The sequence below is a fragment of the Coregonus clupeaformis genome, chromosome 13 (assembly GCF_020615455.1).
Source record: "Coregonus clupeaformis isolate EN_2021a chromosome 13, ASM2061545v1, whole genome shotgun sequence".
Classification (NCBI taxonomy): Eukaryota; Metazoa; Chordata; class Actinopteri; order Salmoniformes; family Salmonidae; genus Coregonus; species Coregonus clupeaformis.
Genome location: NC_059204.1, coordinates 48,246,331 through 48,273,572, shown reverse-complemented (window position 1 = coordinate 48,273,572; position 27,242 = coordinate 48,246,331). Strand labels below are relative to the sequence as shown.

At 43.9% G+C, this 27,242-nt stretch overlaps 2 protein-coding genes across 4 annotated transcripts in view; both read right to left on the bottom strand.

Moving 5' to 3' along the window:
- The window catches only part of LOC121579670 (collagen alpha-1(XXIII) chain), a 161,905-nt gene extending 155,348 nt beyond the window's left edge, over nucleotides 1-6,557 (bottom strand). For both annotated transcript variants that reach the window (XM_041894465.2, XM_041894466.2), the window contains exons 1-2: nucleotides 5,464-6,557; nucleotides 4,685-4,754 (exon numbers count right to left, since the gene is read on the bottom strand). In XM_041894465.2, the coding sequence (XP_041750399.2) occupies nucleotides 4,685-4,754; nucleotides 5,464-5,817 (424 nt within the window). In that variant the 5' untranslated portion in view covers nucleotides 5,818-6,557. The remainder of the gene's footprint in view (nucleotides 1-4,684; nucleotides 4,755-5,463) is intronic.
- A 101-nt stretch (nucleotides 6,558-6,658) lies between these two features.
- Nucleotides 6,659-19,877, bottom strand: clk4b (CDC-like kinase 4b). 2 transcript variants are annotated; one of them, XM_041894463.2, is made up of 13 exons: nucleotides 19,733-19,877; nucleotides 18,654-18,811; nucleotides 17,327-17,555; nucleotides 16,629-16,719; nucleotides 16,243-16,309; nucleotides 16,023-16,139; nucleotides 14,741-14,907; nucleotides 14,206-14,300; nucleotides 10,275-10,404; nucleotides 10,097-10,179; nucleotides 7,565-7,644; nucleotides 7,353-7,443; nucleotides 6,659-7,039 (listed from the first exon to the last, which is right to left on the bottom strand). In XM_041894463.2, exons 2-13 carry the CDS (start codon nucleotides 18,809-18,811, stop codon nucleotides 6,890-6,892), a joined length of 1,458 nt encoding a protein of 485 aa, XP_041750397.1. In that variant the 5' UTR covers nucleotides 19,733-19,877; the 3' UTR covers nucleotides 6,659-6,889. The 2 variants fall into 2 exon arrangements, with proteins under 2 accessions (XP_041750397.1, XP_041750398.1); XM_041894464.2 differs by lacking the exons at nucleotides 16,629-16,719; nucleotides 18,654-18,811; nucleotides 19,733-19,877 and having other exon boundaries at nucleotides 17,327-17,415.
- Nucleotides 19,878-27,242: the final 7,365 nt, after the last annotated feature.

Here is a 27,242-nt window from a genome sequence, read left to right as displayed (position 1 = left end):
AACCCTGGCCCCTTGGTTCTGACAGATGGGTGTGCCTTGGTGGTGGCAAGAACACACCCAAGAAACACCCACATCAAACCACACCTCCAAGTCAACTCATGTTTGGCTTCTGTCATGGCCCCCAGCATTTCTTGAGGAGCAACACAAAAAACAATGCCAAATCAGCAGGTGCAGTTCCGCTTTAAAGCCAGGTATAGCACACTTGACCCCATCCATTATACTGCACAAGTGTATGTACACTGAGTGTACAAAACATTAAGAACACCTGCTCTTTCCATGATATTGACTAACCAGGGGAATCCAGGTGAAAGCTATGATCCCTTAGTGACCACGTTTACATGTTCACAGGATTCCGGATAGTAGCTCATTTCCCGCTTATGGTCTTATTCGGGATAAGCTGTTTACATGCACCTTTGATATCCCGCTCATGAGTATCCCTGTACCCATGAATAAACAGAATAATCCTAGTTTAAGTGTATGGGTTGTTACAGGCTTTGGTTTTTCCATTTATGTTTTGAGGTTTGACTTTGGCATGTATAGCACTTTAGCATGTAGGGCGTGCCGATTGGTGTCACCTCATTAGTCAGTATGTGTTCCACCTGTGCTGGTTTGTCATCTCATTAGTGGGAAGGTGTTTCACCTGTGCTGGCCCAGGTGCTATTTAAGAGTGGCTGGCCCAAGAGACATTTGGTCACTGCTCCTCCAAAGTGTTCTTGTGGGAAAAGCACAAAGTGTACTCCACTTTATCTCTTGACCAGAGTTCAGATTTGACACTGTTAAAGCTGCTATCCTTCGGACTTATGAGTTGGTCCCAGAGGCATACAGACAACAGCTCCATAAATTACGAAAGACAGAATCACAAAGCAAGTTCGCAAGGGAACAAGCATGTCTTTTTGATTGGTGGTGTGGTTCTCGAGGTCAAGGACCTTGAGGATTTAAAGACACTCTCAAGCAGTTCAAGAATTGCCTTTCAGGAAAGGGTTGCGACATACATTTATGAGCACAAGGACCTCACTCTTGAGAAAGCTGCAGTTCTTGCAGATGAGTTTGTGTTGACACATAAAACTACCTTCACAAACAAAGCACCCAATAGTTATCCTTACAAAAAAAGCAATCCAGAGAAGTCACCTCCTAATGCGAGGTTTCAGTCCATTTCTAAAGTGCCCAAAGATAAAGATTGGCAGAAAGCAGTTTTTTTGTATCCGCCAGTTTGTCATTACTACCACGAGAAATGACACATTGTCTCTGTGTCCTAAGTTGAAACAGAAATTAGAGAGAGAAAAGGTGGTTTCTTCCTGTGGGAGAAGAACTCCAGCTCATTAAGTCTCTGGTTTTCCAGATTGACTGACCTTCATGTCTTAAAGTAATGATGGACTGTCGTTTCTCTTTGCTTATTTGAGCTGTTCTTGCCATATTATGTCTTTTACCAAATATGTCTATCTTCTGTACACCCCCCCTACCTTGTCACAACACAACTGATTGGCTTAAACTTTTAAAAAGGCACACCTGTTAATTGAAATACATTCCAGGTGACTACCTCATGATGCTGGTTGAGAGAATGCCAAGAGTGTGCAAAGCTGTCATCAAGGCAAAGGGTGGCTACTTTGAAGAATCTCAAATATAAAATATATTTTGATTTAACACTTTTTTGGCTACTACATGGTTCCATATGTGTTATTTCATAGTTTTGATGTTTTCACTATTATTCTACAATGTAGAAAATAGTAAAAATAAGGAAAAACCCTTGAATGAGTAGGTGTGTCCAAACTTTTGACTGGTACTGTATATACATTTATAAATAAACGAGGTGGCTGTTTTGTCTTGCATTTAATTGTTGACAGCAAGTAGACGCCATGTTTATATTGCAGAAAGCGACGCGTTTAAGATGATTATGTTGTGCAATGGAAGTTGTTTTCTGTTGGTGGTGAGCAAACTTCTCCAAGAAAAATATAGGATATATTTGTTGTCTTAAGGGGGAAGGTGTTACAGGCTTTGGTTTTTCCATTTATGTTTTGAGGTTAGACTTTAGAACGTGTAGCACTTTTGCATGTAGGGCGTGCCGATTGGTGTCACCTCGTTAGTTAGTATGTGCTCCACCTGGACTGGTTTGCCATCTCATTAGTGGGAAGGTGTTTCACCTGTGCTGGCCATGTTGCTATTTAAGAGTAGTTGGCCCAGTGCTCCAGTTGTCTTGAGTGATGTGGAGGGACTCTCCCTATTTGATTTCTAGAAAAACATTTATTTGTCTGATTTTGTTTTGAACCATCTTTTTGGTGTGGTTCTTGTCTTTAAGTTTGGTGTGGGTTTTTATTTTGTTTGACTGTTCTTGGGCAAATTTTAGTGGCCGCTCATAGTAGGTGTCTTTTAGGTTCCAGTTGTTCTTGCTAGTTAACTTTCAGTGGACACCCCCATGAATGTCTTTCAGAACCCCTCCTAAAACCCCACCTGTTTCGTTTTGGTTGTTGGTCACTTTGTTAGTTCCCTCTTCTGTTTGAACAACATTTTTGGTTTTCTTGCTGGGGAATGTAACAGGGTTAAATGGAATGGTAACTGAAATATGGACACTGACTGTAGGCCTATAACCTCTCACATGTAGCGTCATATAAAATGAACTCCTGCAGAATTATGCATTTCTTGCAGTGAAATTATACATGTTATTTTTGTCTCAGGAAAAGGAGTGGAGCAATATGAATTTCTTTCAGCATCTCTTGAGAAAATGTGAATGTGTGTCATATTTTACACTGTTATGCGAGCACACAGTATTTCAACCACATAAAATATGCACCCAAGACTAACAAAGTCTTTTCAGAAAGGCATTTTGTTGTTTTCTCAGCTTTTCATTTCCTTAAAACCGGAAAACAGAATTTTACAAAGGACCATTCTTTCCACTGTTATGGAGTTTTTCTACCCAGTCTCTAAACGAAATGGACAACTACCGGTGTTAACTAGATTACTAATGCATTCATTCTATCAACGTAAGACATTCAGGTGAGCACTACTTTTATTTAGTCTTCTGGTGCAACAAGTTATGACAGAAGAGAATCTGCATGTATCAAACTATAGAAGACAAACAAATGGCCTACCAAATGTCAGAAATTATAACATGGACTACCAAATGGGGAGGGGGGTGCAACTCAATATTAGGAAGTTGTTCTTAATGTTTTGTACACTCAGTGTATATACAGTGCATTTGGAAAGTATGCAGACCCTTTGACTTTTTCCATATTTTGTTACGTTACAGCCTTATTCTAAAAGTGATTATTTTTTTGTATCATCAATCTACACAAAATACCCCATAATTACAAAGCAAAAACAGTTGTTTAATTGTTTTTAATTAAAAAATCACATTTACACAGTACTTTGTTGAAGCTGTGTGCTTTTGGAAGGTGAACCTTTGCCCCAGTCTGAGGTCCTGAGCGCTCTGGAGCAGGTTTTCATCAAGGGTCTCTGTACTTTGCTCTGTTCATCATTCCCTCGACCCTGACTAGTCTCCCAGTCCCTGCCGCTGAAAAACATCCCCACAGCATGAAGCTGCCACCACCATGCTTCACCGTAGGGATGGTGCCAGGTTTCCTCCAGACGTGACGCTTGGTATTCAGGCCAAAGTTCAATCTTGGTTTCATCAGACCAGAGAATCTTGTTTCTCATGGTCTGATAGTCTTTAGGTGCCTTTTGGCATACTCCAAGCGGGCTATCATGTCCTTTTTACTGAGAAGTGGCTTCCGTCTGGCCACTCTACCATAAAGGTCTGATTGGTGGAGTGCTGCATAGATGGTTGTCCTTCTGGAAGGTTCTCCCGTCTCCACAGAGGAACTCTGGAGCTCTGTCAGAGTGACCATTGGGTTCTTGGTCACCTCCCTGACCAAGGCCCTTCTCCCCCGATTGCTCAGTTTGGCTGGGCAGCCAGCTCTAGGAAGAGTCTTGGTGGTTCCAAACTTCTTTCATTTAAGAATGATGGAAGCCACTGTGTTCTTGGGGACCTTTCAATGCTGCAGACATTTTTTGGTACCCTTCCCCAGATCTGTGCCTCGACACAATCCTGTTTCGGAGCTCCACGGACAATTCCTTTGACCTCAAGGCTTGTTTTTGCTCTGACATGCACTGTCAACTGTGGGACCTTATATAGACAGGTGTGTGCCTTTCCAAATCATGTCCAATCGATTGAATCAAGTTGTATTAACATCTCAAGGATGATCAATGGAAACCGGATGCACCTGAGCTCCATTTCGAGTCTCATAGCAAAGGGTCTGAATCCTTTTCTGTTTTTTATTTTTAATACATTTGCAAACATTTCTAAAAACCTGTTTTCACTTTGTCATTATGGGGTATTGTGTGTAGATTGATGAGGATTTATATTATTTAATCCATTTTAGAATAAGGCTGTAACGTAACAAAATGTGGAAAAAGTCAAGGGGTCTGAATACTTTCCAACTCCACTGTATATTATATTCACCAGTAACAGGCTTAGACAAATTAAACTTTGCAAATAGATGTGCTTATAGGCCTATGCACTGGCTTCCTCTGAATAGTTTTGAATTGAATAACACTAATCAAAATGACTAATTGTTGGGATGTTTGAGAGAAGTCAAGTTGACTGATAATGTAACAGTAAACCATTTAATATTTTAAATTCCTTCTATCAACCTGGGAGTAGAAGCCACCTTTCATCGAGCAGGAAACATACCTGGAGGACAGGAGCACTCTTGAATGACCTCCCTGGTAGTGCGAAGTTTGGGCAGTGCTATGGTCAGTCTCTGAAAGGGGACAACAAGAATGCACAGTGCATAATGTTTATTTGAATGTAGGTTAAATGTTAGATATAAGTATATCTGCTCATCATGCATGGTAATTGTTATTTAGTGGTAGTAATTGACAACCATTTTTGAATGGATCTCCAATTGGATCCCAAATGACTGAATTTGGAGATCAGTCTGAATTAAGGTGTCAAATGAGTAGTTTGCCTAGAGATGAATCATGTTACTAATAGGGCTGTCAGAGATAATCAGTTAACTTTGAATCATGATTAATCGCATTGTCTGAAAGCATCAAAAATACAATCTATACAGCTAAAAACAAATCTAAAGTTAAAAACAATGCGATATCAAAACAAGTTGACTTTGAGGTTAAAGAAAGTGGGCTTTATCAATTTACCTGATTTGACCTTGGACAAAATCAAGAAGTCAATATATTTTTAATGCTTTTTGTATAAAAAAAATCATAAATTACAGCTCAATTTGAGCAAATTCTGAATTTGCGTTTATCGCGATTAATCACAGCAAATCCTGCAATTAACTATTTTTTATCGTTTGACAGCCCTAGTTACTTGATTATAGTGAACAGCTACCACAATGTTGTGATAAAATAGGCAATCTTACGGAAATCATCCTTCAAAATATTGCATCACTGTCTGATACATGTTTATTGACATCTTTTTTTTAAATTACACTTTAAAGTCACCCTCACCTCTTGCACAAGTTTTTCAATGATTTCCTGAAGGCCAGGTACTGTTCCATTCTCATCCTGCGCGAATGCATCCGGATGGATCAGGGACATTCTCTCAATCTCCAATGACTGCACTCTGTACTCCAGGTACGATGTCTTGAAGAATACCAAAAAACAAAACGCCATAGAACACACCGACAACATGATGCAAAAGACAATTGGCAGCCCTCCTAAACAATGTGAAAAGTTTGATTTGTGGCAGTTGATAGATTCCATGGCCTTCTTATTCTCTGATTTTGCGTGGGATCCCATCCTGACGTCGCCAGCCAAAAAAGTACTATAAATAAATTGTAGTCTTTTTCCTGTGTGCAACATTTCCTGCTACAAATAATTATATTGTCGTACTGCCACTTTGTTACAGTACCGGAGCCATCACTAGAATGAACGTTTATGCTCTGAATATCTGTGAAAGGGGAGGGAAGCAACGTGGGCTGTGTAGCTGCGCTCACGCGCTCTCAGGTTGAATGATTTGGACCAGTCAGACACCGACAGGATGCCAAATACCAATGTCGTTCTTGGCACTCCCTGAAGTCCCTTCAATCAAATTAGGCTGCCTGATAATTCATCTCTAGAATAATGGTGAATAAATGGATGAAAACCAGAATAATTAAACTCTTATTCTAAACTAACCCAATGAATGTATAATAAAACAAAACGATTGCCTAGTCATTCATTTATATATCCACTAAATGGCACTATACTTTGAGAAAATATTGAATTATACAATTCTTACCCAATAATGAAAAAAATGGGGGGGTAATTTAAATGTCATTCAACATTTGAATAAATAACATTGTATAAACAAATAAATCTCTTCAAGGAAAGGTCCATGCCCAAAGTGGATGAGGTGCACTTGTCTATTTCAAATCCCATCGCTTGCAGGTGTGGAACTGGAATCTACTCATGGGGTGTTGTATTGCCATCAACTGGATAAATATGACTACTACAAGCAGACCAACAGACTGCATTCTCATCACTGTTTGTCCTAGTGACCATGCTGCCTTGAAAACGACCAGAAACCATGTCTAACAATCAATCACAACTTTTACGAGCAATCATTTTTTCCCAATGATGTAAAATGTGGCTGACAATATTATATGACAAATCCATTAATTTGAAGTAAAAAAAAAAAAGAAAAGAAAAAAGGAACACAATGTGAAGGAACACAATTTTGAAAACATAGTAAACAAGTTTATTCATAAATCAAAAAGGGATCAACAGGAGTCACAAAAAAGTTAAATAAATTCAATCTGAAGGAAGCAGGCAGGTAAGCTCAATCGGTATGTAAACGAGGGTAATCATCTCATAGATAGCGGACTGATGCAGTCTATAGAAGTCTCCCTTGGAGTAGAGAAATGTAGAGTAGTGCGCGCTGTGGTCTTCAAGGTCACTTTTTCCTCTCCTTCCTCATGGGGTGGAAGAATGGATGCCAGATGGCCTCTTCCAGGGTGAGCCTCCTGGACACGTCATACTCCATCATACTGTGGATCAGGTCAAACAGCTGCTCGTGGTCTGAGCTCCTAGAGGACATGTATTGCTAAGGGGACAAGAGAAACAGTATATATTAGAAACAGCATCTAGTTGTTGTACAGTATTTAATATGTGCAGATCAATTGAGGTTGTTCCAGTGATTGTTTTCTGGTATTTCTGATTCACAAAAGGGTGCTTGCTAGTTGCTACTGAATTGATTGATTTTCTAAGCTAGTTAAAAATAACACAGTACATACATTTTAAAAACTTGACAGGGATATACAATATACAACAATAAAGTCAGTGACTTACTTCCATTGTGGTCCCTAATGTGCATGGTGCTTATCATACAGGTAACTGTAATAGTGTTTGAGTTTTACCTTGAGTGGTTTGCAGTGCTTCCTCACATATCTCCCTGAGGAACTGTGTTCATCCCAGTCCAGCCGGTCATGATGCACATAGCGCCGCTTCCTGGGGACAAAATAAAACCATTTACACATTCTTAATTGACAACATAACCATTTGTCAATGATCATGTAAATTATCTGCATCTTGAAATTGAGACTCAATCATTAACAAACACTAAACCTACTTGGTTTTCTGTAGCAGGTGTACAGGTATGGGCCCCAGAACCCTCTCCATCATGGCCAGGTGTTCTTTGCTGTCATGAGTCTGAAATTTCACAAAGTTAAAGTCCCCCAAAGATACTAGCCTGGTCCCAGATATGTTTGTGCTTTTGCTTACTCTATTGTCATGCCAAACATGGCAAGAGAGCAGAAATAGGGCTGTTACGGTGACTGTGTTACCGCCACAGCGGCAGTCATGAGTCATGACCGCAGTCAAATTCTACATGACCGCTGAGTCAAGGTAACTAGGTTTCTCCAAAACTGCACTGTGATGCCACTGATGGTCATTAGCAGCCTACCAAAACATGCTAACTACCAGTTGCTAATAGCCTGGTACTCAGCGCTCTATTGTCCCTCTAATCACTCAAATGCAAACGCAATATAGAAAATCTAATCAAACACTTCATGACAGCCCTGGCATTCAGAGTTCGAGCGGAATAGGATCACCTGTTGCGCAGTAAGAGCCAGCTCCTCACAGCTGGTTGATGCATGGAATGAAATAAGTGTTCCTATAATAAGCCCATGTTGAACAACATTTCTATATACTATGTAATTGTGTGTGAAAATATAGTTTTGATGGCCTCGATTAAAAAAGCAGATCCATCAGCTTTCTACAGGCTTACTATATTTATTTATAAACTTTCCTAATATTAAGCACATTGCTTCGCTTTACAACCGGAGTAGCCTACCTGGCTGGCATAACAATGAACTGCGGGAAAAGCTATTTAAGTGCATATCTCTCGCTCTCTCTCTCATATATAAGTATAGTCAGAGGATCTATCAATTGTATAACACACTAGGGAAAGGAAACATATAGTCAGTCATTTTATGACATAATCTCCAACTCCTGTCATCAAGGGCTCAATCATTTTAGTCAACAAAGCTGTTGAAGCTTGTGTTAACAACTTCCAAAACATTTTACATCGACAAAAGCACATTGCTTCGCTTTACAACCGGAGTAGCCTACCTGGCTGGCATAACAATGAACTGCGGGAAAAGCTTTTAAGTGCATATGGATTGTGGTGCATATGGATTGTGGTCCTCTGTAGCTCAACTGGTAGAGCATGGCGCTTGTAACGCCAGGGTAGTGGGTTCGATCCCCGGGACCACCCATACGTAAAAATGTATGCACACATAAAAGCGTCTGCTAAATGGCATATTATATTATGTCTTTTTTTCCCCTGCCCCGACAGGTGCATGATAATGGCCTATTCTAAATTCAAACTAATTCCACACATTTTAGTACATGTAAAGACAAAATTAAATTCAGAATACTCTGAGGGGTGAGAATATCACTTGTGAATGATGCCCAGCATGTGCAGTCTAAGGCAAGAAACAGCGCATGCTTTTGCTACTTTTTCAAATCATAGTCGCATGCATCATGTAGCCTAGCCCATAGGCCTATATGTTTTGATAAGGTTTGTATCATAACTAAAAGTGGCCGAATAACTCCAAGTGTAGCTTGTTGACCCCTGGAACAGGGTAGGAGAGCCCATAGCGTAAAGAGTGAAACGTGTTCTTATAAGCCCAGTCATTGCGCAATCGCATGTGAAAACAGTTTTGACTGGCCACTATTTAAAAGAGGATCCCAGCTTTCTCGTGCTGCAATATTTATTGCTCAATTCTTTAAATTAATCACATTAATTTGCTTTACAACTGGTGTAGCCAACCAGGCATATAAAAAAATATAACCGCACATAACCTCTATTCGAGTGCAGTTGACTGATTACGTTTTTTTTTTTTTGGGGCCATTCTAAAATCAAAAATAATTCCACACATATATTAGTAGGCTATATGTAAAGACCAGATTAATTGAGAATAGTCTGATGGGTGAGAATATTATCAAGTGCTCGTCAAATTGTGAATGAGAGACTTGGGCCAATTGAGATCGCGTGTGACTAACACATTTCAGTTAATTACTAAAGGTCCTGCCTTGGGCCAATTTAGTAAATTACGGATCTCTATGACAAAACGCATCATTCACCCAAGTTTAGTCAAAATCGGGCCAGTGCCGCCAGATATCGCGTGTGAGTAACGTACGAACGGAGACAGATCTATAGTCCCCTACCCGAGTCATGGGGGAGAATTCACTTTGTAAGTGCTCAACACAGAATAGCCGCATGTGCGCGCTCCCTCGGAAATCGGTTGGGAAAAATCTTGTCTGCTAAATGAACTAGTGTCGCTCACAGCAATATTGCATAGCCAGACTCAGAATATGCCATTCTATTCTTCTGAAATAGGCTGCATTTTCTTCAAATGATCATGTTTAAGACCTGCCCAAAATAAACAGTGGCTTGTAGGCTATGCGTGGAAGATGCTAAACGTGTTTATGTTAAATAAGGGTCATTTACCGTGAGACCTGCAGTTATTTGCATGACAGTTACCAGCTGACAATTTCATGACCGCCACAGCCCTAGGCAAAAAGACTGGCACCCAGGCTACAAATATCAGTCCAAATATTTTTACAAAGGATCTCCCTCTACTGCTCCTGTACCTACCTGGAACAGTGTTAACCCAAGGTAGTACTCTAGGAGAATGCAGCCCAGACTCCACACATCACACGACTGGTTCCACCCCAGCTCTGTGAAAACAAACATTACAACAATTTAGACAACAGCCTATTGGACTTCCATCCATTCCTCACTCTCACCAACACATTGGTTTCTCAACACTTACCAAGGATGACCTCCGGTGCTCTGTAATGGCGGGTGGAGACCACTGAGGTGTGGTGCTCGTGGTCAAAGGTGGCGTTACCAAAATCTACCACTTTCACATCTAGGTTCTTCAAAGTTCTCTCATCCCGTTTCTGCATTTGAAAACACAGGACACTTATTACACACAGATCTAATACACACTATGTCAGGCAGGCAAGTCAGAGGTGGAGTCAGAGAGACACTCCACCAAACTGTCTGCTGCAGCACTCCATACTGACTGGAGAGGAATGGGTAGGGGTGTGCCGATCTGGACTTACTGACTGGTGGGGACTGGGTAGGGGTGTGCCGATCTGGACCTACTGACTGGAGGGGACTGGGTAGGGGTGTGCCGATCTGGACTTACTGACTGGTGGGGACTGGGTAGGGGTGTGCCGATCTGGACCTACTGACTGGAGGGGTCTGGGTAGGGGTGTGCCGATCTGGACCTACTGACTGGAGGGGACTGGGTAGGGGTGTGCCGATCTGGACCTACTGACTGGAGGGGTCTGGTTAGGGGTGTGCCGATCTGGACCTACTGACTGGAGGGGTCTGGGTAGGGGTGTGCCGATCTGGACCTACTGACTGGAGGGGACTGGGTAGGGGTGTGCCGATCTGGACCTACTGACTGGAGGGGTCTGGGTAGGGGTGTGCCGATCTGGACTTACTGACTGGTGGGGACTGGGTAGGGGTGTGCCGATCTGGACCTACTGACTGGAGGGGAATGGGTAGGGGTGTGCCGATCTGGACCTACTGACTGGAGGGGAATGGGTAGGGGTGTGCCGATCTGGACCTACTGACTGGTGGGGACTGGGTAGGGGTGTGCCGATCTGGACCTACTGACTGGTGGGGACTGGGTAGGGGTGTGCCGATCTGGACCTACTGACTGGTGGGGACTGGGTAGGGGTGTGCCGATCTGGACCTACTGACTGGAGGGGTCTGGGTAGGGGTTTGCCGATCTGGACCTACTGACTGGTGGGGACTGGGTAGGGGTGTGCCGATCTGGACCTACTGACTGGAGGGGACTGGGTAGGGGTGTGCCGATCTGGACCTACTGACTGGAGGGGTCTGGTTAGGGGGTGCCGATCTGGACCTACTGACTGGTGGGGACTGGGTAGGGGTGTGCCGATCTGGACCTACTGACTGGAGGGGACTGGGTAGGGGTGTGCCGATCTGGACCTACTGACTGGTGGGGTCTGGGTAGGGGTGTGCCGATCTGGACCTACTGACTGGAGGGGAATGGGTAGGGGTGTGCCGATCTGGACCTACTGACTGGAGGGGACTGGGTAGGGGTGTGCCGATCTGGACCTACTGACTGGTGGGGTCTGGGTAGGGGTGTGCCGATCTGGACCTACTGACTGGAGGGGAATGGGTAGGGGTGTGCCGATCTGGACCTACTGACTGGAGGGGAATGGGTAGGGGTGTGCCGATCTGGACCTACTGACTGGTGGGGACTGGGTAGGGGTGTGCCGATCTGGACCTACTGACTGGAGGGGTCTGGGTAGGGGTGTGCCGATCTGGACTTACTGACTGGAGGGGAATGGGTAGGGGTTTGCCGATCTGGACCTACTGACTGGAGGGGACTGGGTAGGGGTGTGCCGATCTGGACCTACTGACTGGAGGGGTCTGGGTAGGGGTGTGCCGATCTGGACCTACTGACTGGTGGGGACTGGGTAGGGGTGTGCCGATCTGGACCTACTGACTGGTGGGGTCTGGGTAGGGGTGTGCCGATCTGGACCTACTGACTGGAGGGGTCTGGTTAGGGTGTGCCGATCTGGACCTACTGCCTGGAGGGGTCTGGGTAGGGGTGTGCCGATCTGGACCTACTGACTGGTGGGGTCTGGTTAGGGGTGTGCCGATCTGGACCTACTGACTGGAGGGGTCTGGTTAGGGGGTGCCGATCTGGACCTACTGACTGGTGGGGAATGGGTAGGGGTGTGCCGATCTGGACCTACTGACTGGTGGGGTCTGGGTAGGGGTGTGCCGATCTGGACCTACTGACTGGTGGGGAATGGGTAGGGGTGTGCCGATCTGGACCTACTGACTGGAGGGGTCTGGGTAGGGGTGTGCCGATCTGGACCTACTGACTGGAGGGGACTGGGTAGGGGTGTGCCGATCTGGACCTACTGACTGGAGGGGACTGGGTAGGGGTGTGCCGATCTGGACCTACTGACTGGAGGGGTCTGGGTAGGGGTGTGCCGATCTGGACCTACTGACTGGAGGGGACTGGGTAGGGGTGTGCCGATCTGGACCTACTGACTGGAGGGGTCTGGTTAGGGTGTGCCGATCTGGACCTACTGACTGGAGGGGTCTGGGTAGGGGTGTGCCGATCTGGACCTACTGACTGGAGGGGTCTGGTTAGGGGGTGCCGATCTGGACCTACTGACTGGTGGGGACTGGGTAGGGGTGTGCCGATCTGGACCTACTGACTGGAGGGGTCTGGGTAGGGGTGTGCCGATCTGGACCTACTGACTGGTGGGGTCTGGGTAGGGGTGTGCCGATCTGGACCTACTGACTGGAGGGGAATGGGTAGGGGTGTGCCGATCTGGACCTACTGACTGGAGGGGAATGGGTAGGGGGTGTGCCGATCTGGACCTACTGACTGGTGGGGAATGGGTAGGGGTGTGCCGATCTGGACCTACTGACTGGAGGGGAATGGGTAGGGGTGTGCCGATCTGGACCTACTGACTGGTGGGGACTGGGTAGGGGTGTGCCGATCTGGACCTACTGACTGGAGGGGAATGGGTAGGGGTGTGCCGATCTGGACCTACTGACTGGAGGGGTCTGGTTAGGGGGTGCCGATCTGGACCTACTGACTGGTGGGGTCTGGTTAGGGGGTGCCGATCTGGACCTACTGACTGGAGGGGACTGGGTAGGGGTGTGCCGATCTGGACCTACTGACTGGAGGGGTCTGGGTAGGGGTGTGCCGATCTGGACCTACTGACTGGAGGGGACTGGGTAGGGGGTGTGCCGATCTGGACCTACTGACTGGAGGGGTCTGGGTAGGGGTGTGCCGATCTGGACCTACTGCCTGGAGGGGTCTGGGTAGGGGTGTGCCGATCTGGACCTACTGACTGGTGGGGTCTGGTTAGGGGTGTGCCGATCTGGACCTACTGACTGGAGGGGTCTGGTTAGGGGGTGCCGATCTGGACCTACTGACTGGTGGGGAATGGGTAGGGGTGTGCCGATCTGGACCTACTGACTGGTGGGGTCTGGGTAGGGGGTGTGCCGATCTGGACCTACTGACTGGAGGGGACTGGGTAGGGGTGTGCCGATCTGGACCTACTGACTGGAGGGGTCTGGTTAGGGGGTGCCGATCTGGACCTACTGACTGGAGGGGTCTGGGTAGGGGTGTGCCGATCTGGACCTACTGACTGGAGGGGTCTGGTTAGGGGTGTGCCGATCTGGACCTACTGACTGGAGGGGTCTGGTTAGGGGGTGCCGATCTGGACCTACTGACTGGTGGGGACTGGGTAGGGGTGTGCCGATCTGGACCTACTGACTGGTGGGGACTGGGTAGGGGTGTGCCGATCTGGACATACTGACTGGTGGGGACTGGGTAGGGGTGTGCCGATCTGGACCTACTGACTGGAGGGGACTGGGTAGGGGTGTGCCGATCTGGACCTACTGACTGGTGGGGACTGGGTAGGGGTGTGCCGATCTGGACCTACTGACTGGTGGGGACTGGGTAGGGGTGTGCCGATCTGGACCTACTTGCATTCGTTATCGAATCCATAATTCGACTGTGGACAGTTGCATTGGATGATACACATGACTGGAAAAACTGAAGTGTTTTAATTAAATGCTTAAATAAAAGGCTGGCAATATATCTAATCGTCTCCCTGCAAGTTTCTAGACCAGGAAAGCTGCAGATCAGCAGCAACGGATGTGTGTGTATATGTAATCATTCAACTTACCATTTTGGCATTGTATTCCATGTCATAGTCAGAATTGACAAAGAGAATATTCTCTGGCTTCAGGTCAGTATGGGTCAGTTTATTTCGATGGAGAACTATAAAACAAAAATTGGTGTAGGTGTTAAGATACCTTCCTTTGTTTCTAAATTCCAATTTACATAAAGAAAACTATCCACCATCTGATAGTATAGTGCACACCGTGCAAGTTACAATGATTTTGCATGAAGATAATTAGTATTAGGTTATTCAAATTCCAAGACACTTGATGTTAAACTCCATATACAGAAATAGAACTTCCCATTTCCATGTTGCTTTTTCCAAAAAAGCTGTATTTTTTATTTAAATTTAACCAGAAAAGTCCCATTGAGACTGGGAGTCTCTTTTACAAGGGAGATCTGGCCAAGAAGGCAGCAGCAGTCATTTCAACATTACAAAATGTAAAATATATATAGTACAATAATGAGACGATTCAGCCTACAGGAAAAAAGGTACACTCCTCCTGAACAGAGTTTTGCAGCACCAGAGTTTTACTCACAGGACACAGCTCTGAAGATCTGGTAGGCCATGTGTCTGATCTGGTCCACAGTGAAAGGCATGAAGCCATTCTCCTTCAGAAAGTCAAAAGTGCTGAGACCCAGAAGCTCAAACACAATGCAGATGTGGCCATGGTAATCGAACCAGTCCAGCATGCGCACACAGCCACTATATGAGGGCAATAAGAAAACATTACCACCAATGTTCCCTCCAATTTTTTGGGCCACTAAGCGGAAACTTGAACAATGTGAGAATTCTGTGCAACTTCCGGCGCGCGTTTACAATGAACACTGAGGCTGTACCCTTACCGTTTTAGACAGTAGCCAATAGGCTATTGTGGCTATTTGATCATAATGTAGGCCTACCAACAAAACCAATGGAGCAAATCCCATAACACTTTCACATGGAAATAGCTTTTGATTTCTATAATATAGCCTACAGTAGCCTATATGTGGTGTTCAATGCAGGCCTACAATGCATGAGACTTTTAAAAACATTTTTACATTATGAAGGGCTTGACATTAATTCATAATTGTTTACTTGGTCTGTAACACCATGGGCCAAATAGGTGACTGAATTGCATTGTGTTGTATGATGCAAGAAACCACTTTACAAAATAAAAGGTAATTATTATTACCATACAGAGAATTAGACAATGTAGGCTACCTCTCTGCCTATTGGCTTATTTTCTTAGTCAAGCCCGTCTCAAAATACAACACCGCCCCTTTAAATAAGACATAAGCTTTTTACCAGACTGGCTTTTCAAAGACCGCTCGAAATGTAGCCTACACATTGCGCTCGTAGGAAGCAGTAACTCCCCATTGCTGACCTATACTTATCTATAACTGGCCTAATAACTCGCTAACTAGCAAAGAATATCAACAAATGTGATCTGAAAAGCGCGAGTGCTCGATGGCTACCCCCGCCAATAGAATTCTACTCCATTGCGCTCTGGCTCTGCCTACAACAAAATCACAGACTCAATCTTGCAAAGTTACATTTGTTGCTTGCATTGAAAAGGGGCTGATATGTTGTTTCAATCACTGAAAAAACATTGATCTATATAGTGCAAACTAATGGGGCGAACTCAGTGAAGTTCAATCTCTTGCGTCTCTGTATGGCCTAGCATTTCTTCGGCGTGGTAGTCCTGGAGGTGGTGCGCAGATTAGCGGGAACGTTGATTACCACGTTTGTATAGCACCTCCAAGCACCTAAGCAGCTGGACAGAGGTATATAAGAATGTTGTAGGCTAAAATGTGTGTCCCTTAGTCCCGGTTACTCACAAGGTTCTCTCGTCGTCCAGGGAGTTCATCTGTTCCAGCACCTCTACCTCAGACATAGCGGCCTCCCGGTAACGATCAATGTTCTTAATGATCTTCAGCGCCACCCTATTGTCATTACTACAAAAGCAGAGGTTGACAGAGAGAAAAGCATTGAGATAATGCCATGAGTGGAAACCCATCCGGTTGGCTTGAACAAGAAATAAAGATTTGTGTTACTTACTTCGAGTTGTCAATACATTCCACCACTTTCCCAAATGCGCCTTCTCCTAAAGTGGATACAATCTCATCTAAAGGGGCAAAGGAGAAGCTGTTAGTACATCAGAACAGAGCGTCTACAACACAAGAACAGATCAAAACTAGACTAGCAGCTACTCACTCTGGCTACATAGCATTTGTCACTTCCCTCCTATTCCTAGGAAACTACTACAATAATAGTTCTCTAGCCTTACTGCTAATAGACGGATGAAGAGAAAAAAACTCTTCCAAATCTCAAAGGTTTAACATATTTCTTAAAAGATTCCAATGCCCCGAAGCTATACCCTACCTATACTGACATTCAAACATACAGACAAAAGGGTTACAGAAAGAAAGGTTTGTGTTCTATACATCTTGCTTTTAGTACGAGTCCATTGTGATAGATCAGGTGACCCTCCTCATCATCCTCAAAACTTCTGGATCTCTTCCTGCGGTGACTCCTCTGGAAGGGGAGGGGGGAGGGGGGGGTTCATGGCCACCAGCATCACCACCATCATCACCATCATCATCATAAACCCGCCAGAACCAGGACAGAATGCGCCAATCATTCATTCAGCGGGAGGAAGTTGATGAGGGGGAGGATATTCGGCCCATTCAGAAACCCAGGCCAGGCCACGGCAGCAGCAATTTCAAATGCATCCCCGAGAAACGCACAGGTGCCACCATAATGTGTGTTACAGAAGAAAAACATGGCAACATATTTTCAGACATGACTCACAATAGAAGTTCTTTCAAGAAATTATAAGAGTAGTGATACAACAGAAGTGCAGTAGGACATCATCCACGGTTCAATGGCTGAGTTTTATGGAAGCATAGCATCTAATATTTGTGCCGAAATTAATATCTTAATCCAATCACTTAGATTGAACTGATTGTTTAACATTGTTTTTAAATAATAAAGCAAAGCACTGTTTTGGAATACCAGACCAATTAGTAATAACTATGCAAATTCAAATAACAAAATGATCAACCATAGATGATTACTGTTCTACTATGCGATCACCCAATTCCACAGACAGAAATAGTTAGACAGGTGGAGAGTATCATACCGAGTCAGAGCACCCCTGGCTGTGACGACGGGAGCGGTGTCGTGTGCGACTGCTCTGGTGGCTCCGACCACTGCGTGCGGAGGATTTGCTGTAGTGGTGCCAGTCTCTGTTCCTCCGCTCTTTACCCTTGGCCCCATCCCTCTCCTTGTCCCCATGGCTCTCCCTCTCCACACTGGGCTCCCGGGCCCTCCGCTCCCTGCACTCCAGCCTCTTAGAGTCAAGGTGACACCTGTGGCCAAGGCAGACTACAGTTCACACACACAACCTGGAAACTACAAGGTCATGTTCATTGGTCAAGTGGGAGAGAGTTATTTAAAAACACATTTTTAAATCAAGCAATCACAGCAATCTTTTGATGGGATATAACTTGTGATCATACACTGCATGTGAAATTCTGACTGATTACCATCATTGGCTCGACAAGTGTCCACTTGCTAAGGATGAGAATAAGGGATGAATACAGAATACAACAGGGATGTTGATAAGGTAATCTCAGGCTTGTGGTATTATTCATCAGCTCTTGCAGCAGGGGTGTAGGAGGAATGTTATGTCTTGACCGGTCAGGCGCCAGTAGGCAGCATCAGCCAAGTATCTAAAGACCTCCTTCCCCTCCCCACGACACCCATGTTATAGACCGGACTGTCGTCATGCCTGTGAGAGGGGTTAGTAACCTCTCACACACATTCCACATTCATGCCTGGAATGGAGGTCATTCCTTCACCTGACAATGTTATAGTAGTAAATCCCACCTCCCATCAGCTGTCATGTTATGGCATGGAGTAGTAACTTGATCACAAGAACACCAAGGATTTATTGGTCAATACTGTGTTTATGATTGCCGTGGAACCTGCAAACTTGTACTTGCATACTTGTTCAATGCAATTGTAAATAGACAAAAGTATACAAATTCAGCAGCACGGTTAGTGCACCCTATCAAATGAATATTTGGGTGAATCAAATGACTTAAAATGATAAAAAATTGCATTTCCAACAGTACTTGTTTCTTTATTTTTGTGTTTAACCCTGAAAATTATATTTTATCTAGGCCTACATAAACAGTACAAAGAACACAATCCCGGTTAATGTCCAGGAATACTATTCCTGTGATTGTATAACTGTTTACAATTAATAGTCATTGTGGTGTTTACATTTGAATTCCCCTTGCCATAATAAAATGTTAGATGTTCTGATAGAGGTCTTATGACAGTATCTTCAAGAATATCAGCTGAACATTTTCAACAAAGCTGACCCTAAATAGAATCAATTACATTCTTCATTCGTCGTAGCTTTAATAGTTGATGTTACATGAGCAGAATGTCTTATTTACCTTTCGTATGTTTTATAGTGGTGGTAGCGCCTCGGTCTCTTTTCCCGGTCACTGCTATGTGAACTTCGCCTCTGCCGTTTGCGAATCTCCAGCTTCTCCTCATAGCTATACTCCTCAACCCAGCCATCAGGGTGTCGCATGCGCTTGGAACGCCGCATCTGCCAAACAAGTAAAGGCAGTGAGTCTATGCAATAAAAATTACGACGACTTAGAAAGCCTATCCTCATGCATTCCTTTACATATAGGTTGTAAAATCCATGCCAGCTGCAATGAAGAGAACACGCTGCCCCTGGCTCCTGACAGGACTCCTGACTGTCTGCTTGTCATGTCTCACATGTTGTCAGCTGTGCCTGGACTGTGGACATACTTAATGTTCTACTTCAGAACAAAATATATTAATACAGCTAAAGTTAGCTAACCCATGTTTGGCTGATATAAAGGACAGATGCTAGCTAAACGTTAGCTGGTATGTGTGAGGCTGTTTAAATCGCTTAAAATCCACACATGAAACGTTAGATAGCCAGCTACATTGTATAATTACAACGTAGCTGTGTCATACCAGTATTCGTTAAGCAACACCACTTCCTTGGGTCGTCACTAGTTACCACAGACAGAATCATAAAGCCCGCCTATTTCTACAATTTATCTTCTTAAAATCTGACTTTAAACCTAACCCCACTGCTAACCTTATACCCTAACCTTAAATTAAGACAAACCTAAATGTTGGTTTTCATTCATTTTTACGTGGCTGTGGTTACGTTAACTAGTGGAAACCACTTCCTTGTGTTATGTTAACTAGGTAATAGTTAGTTAGCTATGTCAACAATAACCAACAATTCCCTACTGCGCTAACAACAGGTAGCTAGCTAACGTTAGACAACTGTTTATCGGTTAGTTTCGATATGCCACCATCAGATAGTTACCTTCAGACAAATAAATAAACTCTAACATGCTGCAACTGACAGTTCTGGAACGAAGAGGCTAGCTAACGTTAGCTTTAACGACAAGATGGTTTATTGAGCTTTTAAGTTTAACGTAGTGAGCTTATATTTCACAGTTAAACACAAAAATACCCTCACCTTAAACAACTGGTTGTCAAGTTCTGAAATAAGACCCTGTACTTTCCAGCCAAGCTAAGGGAACGATATTTTAAACCAGGTTGCAAATTATTTTACGACCACTGGTATACATTCTCCTAATCCTCAAAAAAATGGCGACCGTGTGGTTTGGAACAAAGCCCTTTGACGTCAGCGGAAAGATGGGAAATGAAGTTCAGTCCGCTCACTCAACGCATATCTACTCAATTTCAACGTTGCCGAAATGTATCTCCTAGTTTGATACTGACAGATCATTATTTCTACCGTAAATATAAAAGCAGTCTCTCACCTCAACTTATCAGATACATACAATATTGTATCCAGTTAACCCTGGACATAACTTTTTCCAATGAGAAAACCATGACAAAAGCATCAAAAAAGGTTCCATACATTGCCCTCTCTCAAAATGAGTAGTCTTGAGGAATTTGAAAGAGGCAAAATATGTGTCCTTCCATAATAGCTCAGCAGAAACATTCAGAAAATGTTGTTGGGGTGTATACAATGGCAACATGAAAAACATTTAAGCAATAAGGAATGAGAACCTTTGGTATGGCCTAACAGTAGATCCCCCAATGATGAGTTATGTCATGAGAAAACACTATTTCCAGATGGTCATTCAGTGTTGACACAAATAAATTGACCTGACCTAACACGGCTGATGCCATAAATCGTTTTTGGACATGGGGAGATAATAATTTGCTGGCAGGGTTGCATGTTTATGACCATCACTTCAGCTAATATTAGCCCCTCTATTTTATGAATATCGTTGCAGCTTCGCTTACAGGTCTGTTTTTCAATGCAGCTGGTTCAAGTGTAAGCACAGATGCACAGTCAGGTCTATAATTATTGGCACCCTTGCTAAAGATTAGTAAAAAAAATACAAAAATGTTTTATGACATTGGAGAATACATTGGGCGGGATCATAGACCATTCCTTCATTCAGAATCTTTCCAGATCCTTGATATCCTTCGTATGCTCTTATGGACTGCCCTCTTTAATTGAAACCACAGGTTTTCAATGGAGATCAAGTCCGGAGACTGAGATGGCCATTGCGAAATGTTGATTTTTTTGTCAATTAACCATTTATTTGTGTAAGTGTGATATTTCTAAAAACCTGTTTTTGCTTTGTCAACATCAACATTTCGCAATGGCCATCTCAGTCTCCGGACTTGATCTCCATTGAAAACCTGTGGGGGAACAATTGAATCAATATTAGAATAAGGCTGTAACCTAACAAAATGTGGAAAAAGTCAAGGGGTCTGAATACTTTCCGAAGGCACTGTGTGTGTACAGTACCAGTCAAAAGTTTGGACACACCCACTCATTCAAGGGTTTTTATTTGTACTATTTTCTAAATTCTAGAATAATTGTGAAGACATCAAAACCATGAAATAACACATGGAATCATGTAGTAACCAAAAAAAGTGTTAAACAAATCAAAATATATTTTAGATTTTAGATTCTTCAAAGTAGCCACCCTTTGCCTTGATGGCAGCTCTTGGCATTCTCTCAACCAGCTTCATGAGGAATGTTTTTCCAACAGTCTTGAAGGAGTTCCCACATATGCTGAGCACTTGTTGGCTGCTTTTCCTTCACTCTGTGGTCCAACTCATCCCAAACCATCTCAATTGGGTTGAGGTCGGGTGATTGTGGAGGCCAGGTAATCTGATGCAGAAATCCATCACGCTCCTTCTTGGTCAAATAGCCCTTACACAGCCTGGGGGTGTGTTTTGGGTCATTGTCCTGTTGAAAAACAAATGATAGTCCCATTAAGCGCAAACCAGATTAGATGGCGTTTCACTGCAGAATGCGGTGGTAGCCATGCTGGTTAAGTGTGCCTTGAATTCTAAATAAATCACAGACAGTGTCACCAGCGAAGCACCATCACACCTCCATGCTTCACGGTGGGAACCACACATGCAGAGATAATCCGTTCACTGACTCTGCGTCTAAAAGATACGGCGGTTGGAACCAAAAATCTCACATTTGGATTTATCAGACCAAATTACAGATTTCCACCGGTCTAATGTCCATTGCTCGTGTTTCTTGGCTCAAGCAAGTCTCTGCTTCTTATTGGTGTCCTTTAGTAGTGGTTTCTTTGCAGCAATTTGACCATGAAGGCCTGATTCACGCAGGCTCCTCTGAACAGTTGATGTTGAGATGTGTCTGTTACTTAAACTCTGTGAAGCATTTATTTGGGCTGTAATCTGAGGCTGATAACTCTAATGAACTTATCCTCTGCAGCAGAGGTAACTCTGGGTCTTCCTTTCCTGTGGAGGTCCTCATGAGAGCCAGTTTCATCATAGCGCTTGATGTTTTTTGTCACTGCACTTGAAGAAACTAAAATAAAGTTGTTTAAATTTTCCGGATTGATGGACCTTCATGTCTTAAAGTAATGATGGACTGTCGTTTCTCTTTGCTTATTTGAGCTGTTCTTGCCATAATATGGACTTGGTCTTTTACCAAATAGCGCTATCTTCTGAATACCACCCCTACCTTGTCACAACACAACTGATTTGCTCAAACGCATTAAGAAGGAAATAAATTCCACAAACAAGAAACGAATTGAAATTCATTCCAGGTGACTACCTCAAATCCAATCCAATTTATTGGTCACATACACATGGTTAGCAGATGTTATTGCGAGTGTAGCGAAATGTTTGTGCTTCTAGTTCTGACAGTGCAGCAATATCTAGCAAGTAATATCTAACAGTTCTACAACAAAAACCTAATACACACAAATCTAAGTAAAGGAATGGAATAACAATTTATAAATATATGGATGAGCAGTGTCATTATCAGAGTGGCATAGGCTAAGATGCAATAGATCGTATAGAATACAGTATATACATATGAGATGGGTAATGCAAGATATGTAAACATTACTGAAAGTGGCATTATTAATGTGAATAGTGTTCCATTTATTAAAGTGACCAGTGATTTTCAAGTGTGTATGTAGGCAGCAGCCTCTCTGTGCTAGTAATGGCTCTTTTACAGTCTGATGGCCTTGAGATAGCTGTTTTTCAGTCTCTCGGTCCCAGCTTTAATGCACCTGTACTGACCTCGCCTTCTGGGTGATAGCGGGGTGAACAGGCAGTGGCTCGGATGGTAGTTGTCCTTGATTATCTTTTTGGCCTTCCTGTGACTTTGGGTGCTTTAGTTGTCCTGGAGGGCGGGTAGTTTGCCCCCGGTGATGCGTTGTGCAGACCGCACCACCCTCTGGAGATCCCTGAGGTTTTGGGCGGTGCAGTTGCCATACCAGGCGGTGATACAGCCCGACAGCATGCTCTCAATTGTGCATCTGTAAAAGTTTGTGAGGGTTTTAGGTGACAGGCCAAATGTCTTCAGCCTCCTGAGGTGTGGGTGGACCATTACAGTTTGTCAGTGATATGTACGCCGAGGAACTTAAAACTTTGCACCTTCTCCACTGCTGTCCCGTCGATGTGGATAGGGGGGTACTCCCTCTGCTTTTTCCTGAAGTCCACGATCATCTCCTTTGTTTTGTTGATGTTGAGTGATAGGTTATTTTCCTGACACCACACTCCGAGAGCCTTCACCTTCTCCCTGTAGGCTGTCTCATCGTTTGTTATCTGCAAACTTGATGATTGAGTTGGAGGTGTGCATTGCTACACAGTCATGGATGAACAGGGAGTACATGAGGGGGCTGAGCACACACCATTGTGGGGCCCCAGTGTTGAGGATCAGTGAAGTGGAGATGTTGTTTCCTATCTTCACCACCTGGGGGCGGCCCGTCAGGAAGTCCAGGAAACAATTGCACAGGGCGGGGTTGAGACCCAGCGCCTCAAGCTTAATGATGAGCTTGGAGGGTACTGATGTGTTGAATGTTGAGCTATAATCAATGTACAGCATTCTTACATAGGTATTCCTCTTGTCCAGATGGGATAGGGCAGTGTGCAGTGTGATGGCAATTACATCGTCTGTGGACCTATTGAGGTGGTAAGCAAATTGAAGTGGGTCTAGGGTGACAGGTAAGGTGGAAGTGATATGATCCTTGACTAGTTTCTCAAAGCACTTCATGATGACAGAAGTGGGTGATACTGGGCGATAGTCATTTTGTTCAGTTACCTTTGCATTCTTGGGTACAGGAACAATGGTGGCCATCTTGAAGCATGTGGGGACAGCAGACTGGGATAGGGAGAGATTGAATATGTCCGTAAACACACCAGCCAGCTGGTCTGCGCATGCTCTGAGGACGCGGCTAGGAATGCCGTCTGGGCCGGCAGCCTCGCGAGGGTTAACACGTTTAAATGTCTTACTCACGTCGGCCACGGAGAAGGAGAGCCCACAGTCCTTGGTAGCTGGTGCGTCGGTGGCACTGTGTTATCCTCAAAGCGGGCACAGAACTTGTTTAGCTAGTCTGGCAGCAAGATATCGGTGTCTGCGACGTGGCTGGTTTTCCTATTGTAGTCCGTGATTGTCTGTAAACCCTGCCACATACGTCTCATGTCTGAGCCGTTGAATTGCGACTCCACTTTGTCTCGATGTTGACGTTTTGCCTGTTTGATTGCCTTGCGGAGGGAACGACCACTCTGTTTGTATTCTGCCATATTCCCTGTCACCTTGCCATGGTTAAATGCGGTGGTTCATGCTTTCAGTTTTTTGCGAATGCTGCCATCTATCCACGGTTTCTGGTTAGGGTAGGTTTTAATAGTCACAGTTGGTACGACATTTACTATACACTTCCTTATAAACCCACTCACCGAATCAGCGTATACGTCTATATTATTCTCATAGGCTACCCGGAACATATCCCAGTCCGCGTGATCAAAACAATCTTGGTCAGACCAGCATTGAATAGTCCTAAGCATGGGTGCTTCCTGTTTGTGTTTCTGCCTATAGGAAGGGAGGAGCAAAATGGGGTTGTGGTCAGATTTGCCGAAAGGAGGGCGGGGGAGGGCCTTGTATGCATCGCGGAAAGTAGTGTGACCATGGGTCAGTTTTTTTTTCAGCGCGAGTGCTACAGTCAATATGCTGATAAAATTTAGGTTGCCTTTTTCTCAAATTTGCTTTGTTAAAATCCCCAGCTACAATAAATGCAGCCTCAGGATATATGGTTTCCAGTTTGCATAAAGTCCAGTGAAGTTCCTTGAGGGCCGTCGTGGTATCGGCTTTAGGGGGGATATACACGGCTGTAACAATAACCGAAGAGAATTATCTTGGGAGATAATACGTTCGGCATTTGATTGTGATGAATTCTAGGTCGGGTGAACAAAATGACTTGAGTTCCTGTATGTTGTTACAATTGCACCATGAGTCGTTAGTCATGAAACATACCCCCCCACCCTTCTTCTTCCCAGAGAGATGTTTATTCCTGTCGACGTGATGTACTGAGAACCCAGATGGCTGTATGGACGGGGACAGTATATCCCGAGAGAGCCATGTTTCCGTGAAACAGAGTATGTTACAATCCCTGATGTCTCTCTGGAAAGCAACCCTTGCCCTGATCTCGTCAACTTTGTTGTCTAGGGACTGGACATTAGCGAGTAATATTCTCGGAAGCGATGGGTGGTGTGTGGGCCTCCTAAGTCTGACTAGAAAACCGCTGCGGCTCCCTCTCCTCTGGCAGCGTTGTTTTGGGTCGGCCTCTGGAATCAGTTCAAATGCCCTGGGTGGTGCGGACAAAGGATCCACTTCGGGAAAGTCGTATTCCTGGTCATAGTCCTGGTAAGTTGACGCTGCTCTGATATCCAATAGGTCTTCCCGGCTATATGTAATAACACTTAAGATTTTCTGGGCTAACAATGTAAGAAATAATACATAAAAAAACTAAATAATGCAAAGTTTCCTAAGGACTAGAAGCGAGGCAGCCCTCTCTATCGGTGCCATCTTATAGGATGAAGCTGGTTGAGAGAATGCCAAGAGTGTACAAAGTTGTCATCAAGGCAAAGGGTGGGTACTTTGAAGAATCTCAAATATAAAACATATTTTGATTTGTTTAACACTTTTTTGGTTACTACATGATTCCATATGTGTTATTTCGTAGTTTTGATGTCTTCACTATTATTCTACAATGTAGAAAATAGTAAAAATAAAGAAAAACCCTTGAATGAGTAGGTGTCCAAACTTTTGACTGGTACTGTTTATGTAATATATATTTTAATAGTCTGTTTTTATTGATCTATACAATATATTAAATACTTGTTTACTTTCTAGCATTCAAAATAAGATCTATTCACTACTGGGACAAGTCACAAGGGCACATTGCTTGCCCTTAGTACTTTAAACAATGCATTAAGATAAGGTTTTGCAGTATAAAAGGAGTTATAGATAAACAGCTCGTTATAAACAAAAACATGTACGATGTCTATTTGTCATTTTAACGTGTTTTTCATGGTTTTTCAATGCCAACGCAATTCAAGAATGACCCAAAAGATAAAGACAGTTATTTATGAGAAAATACAAATGATGTGATCATCTCACGTCACAATACTTTCAATGAAAGGAAGAAATATGTTTTATTTTACCTCTGAGAAATGACCACCAACAAAAGTATTCTTCAGCTTCTGTATTGTTCATCCAACGCTCTCCAACCCTGTTCCTGGAGCACTGCCCTCCCATAGTTTTCTACTCCAACCCCAGTTGTAACCAACCTCATTCAGCTTATCAACCGGATTAGAGTTGGAGCGAAAACCTACAGGACGGTAGCTCTCCAGGAACAGGGTTGGAGTGACCTTGTTCATACTGACCTAATTTCAGTCTGTCTGCTATTTGATGTTTCCATCAGTAGGGGGCATAGACACTTCATTAGTCAAAGGACAATATGTGCCGCAACACAAACACTGCTTGGAACATTTGATTCGTTCTTCCAACTGAATGACTGACTGGACTCAACTTTATGAATCCACACAAAGCACATGCCTGTTTGTGTGCCACAGCCACAAACAAAAACAGGCATTTGGCTTTTCAGGTATATTTAACCACAGACGACCATGGATACTGTTTGTGAAAGACTGGATCAGTGAAACCCAGTCATGCAGGTTTATTTGGTTTCATTTGGAATACCCTGAGTATGATTTTAAAAAATGAATGTCAGGGAATATAGCTGAACTATTAGTTTAATGCGTTTCAATGCAAGGTCAATCTGACCACTTACACTTCCTCACTTGGTGAGACTGACAGACTTAACTCTTGACCCCAAAGAAAGTGGAGGGGAAAAGAGCTTAAGGCATGTGTATGAATGAAAATGGAAACCATTAGCAGCTCCTCTTAAACCAATAATTCAATTTAACTAAAGAGTATAATAAGGGGTGAAAATGAGGAGTGGTGGAATGGGGTCGGGTGGGATGGGGTCGGGTGGAATGGGGTCGGGTGGAATGGGGTCGGGTGGGATGGGAGGAGTGACTGTTTTCATTTTCTGAAGAGCACCCCCCCCACCCCCCTCGCATGAAGAGTGTGAGTCCCTTGTTTTGACACATAGGGAATTGAAAGCTCTCAGTGGTAATTGGAGTACCTCCCTGATGTGGTCAGAGTA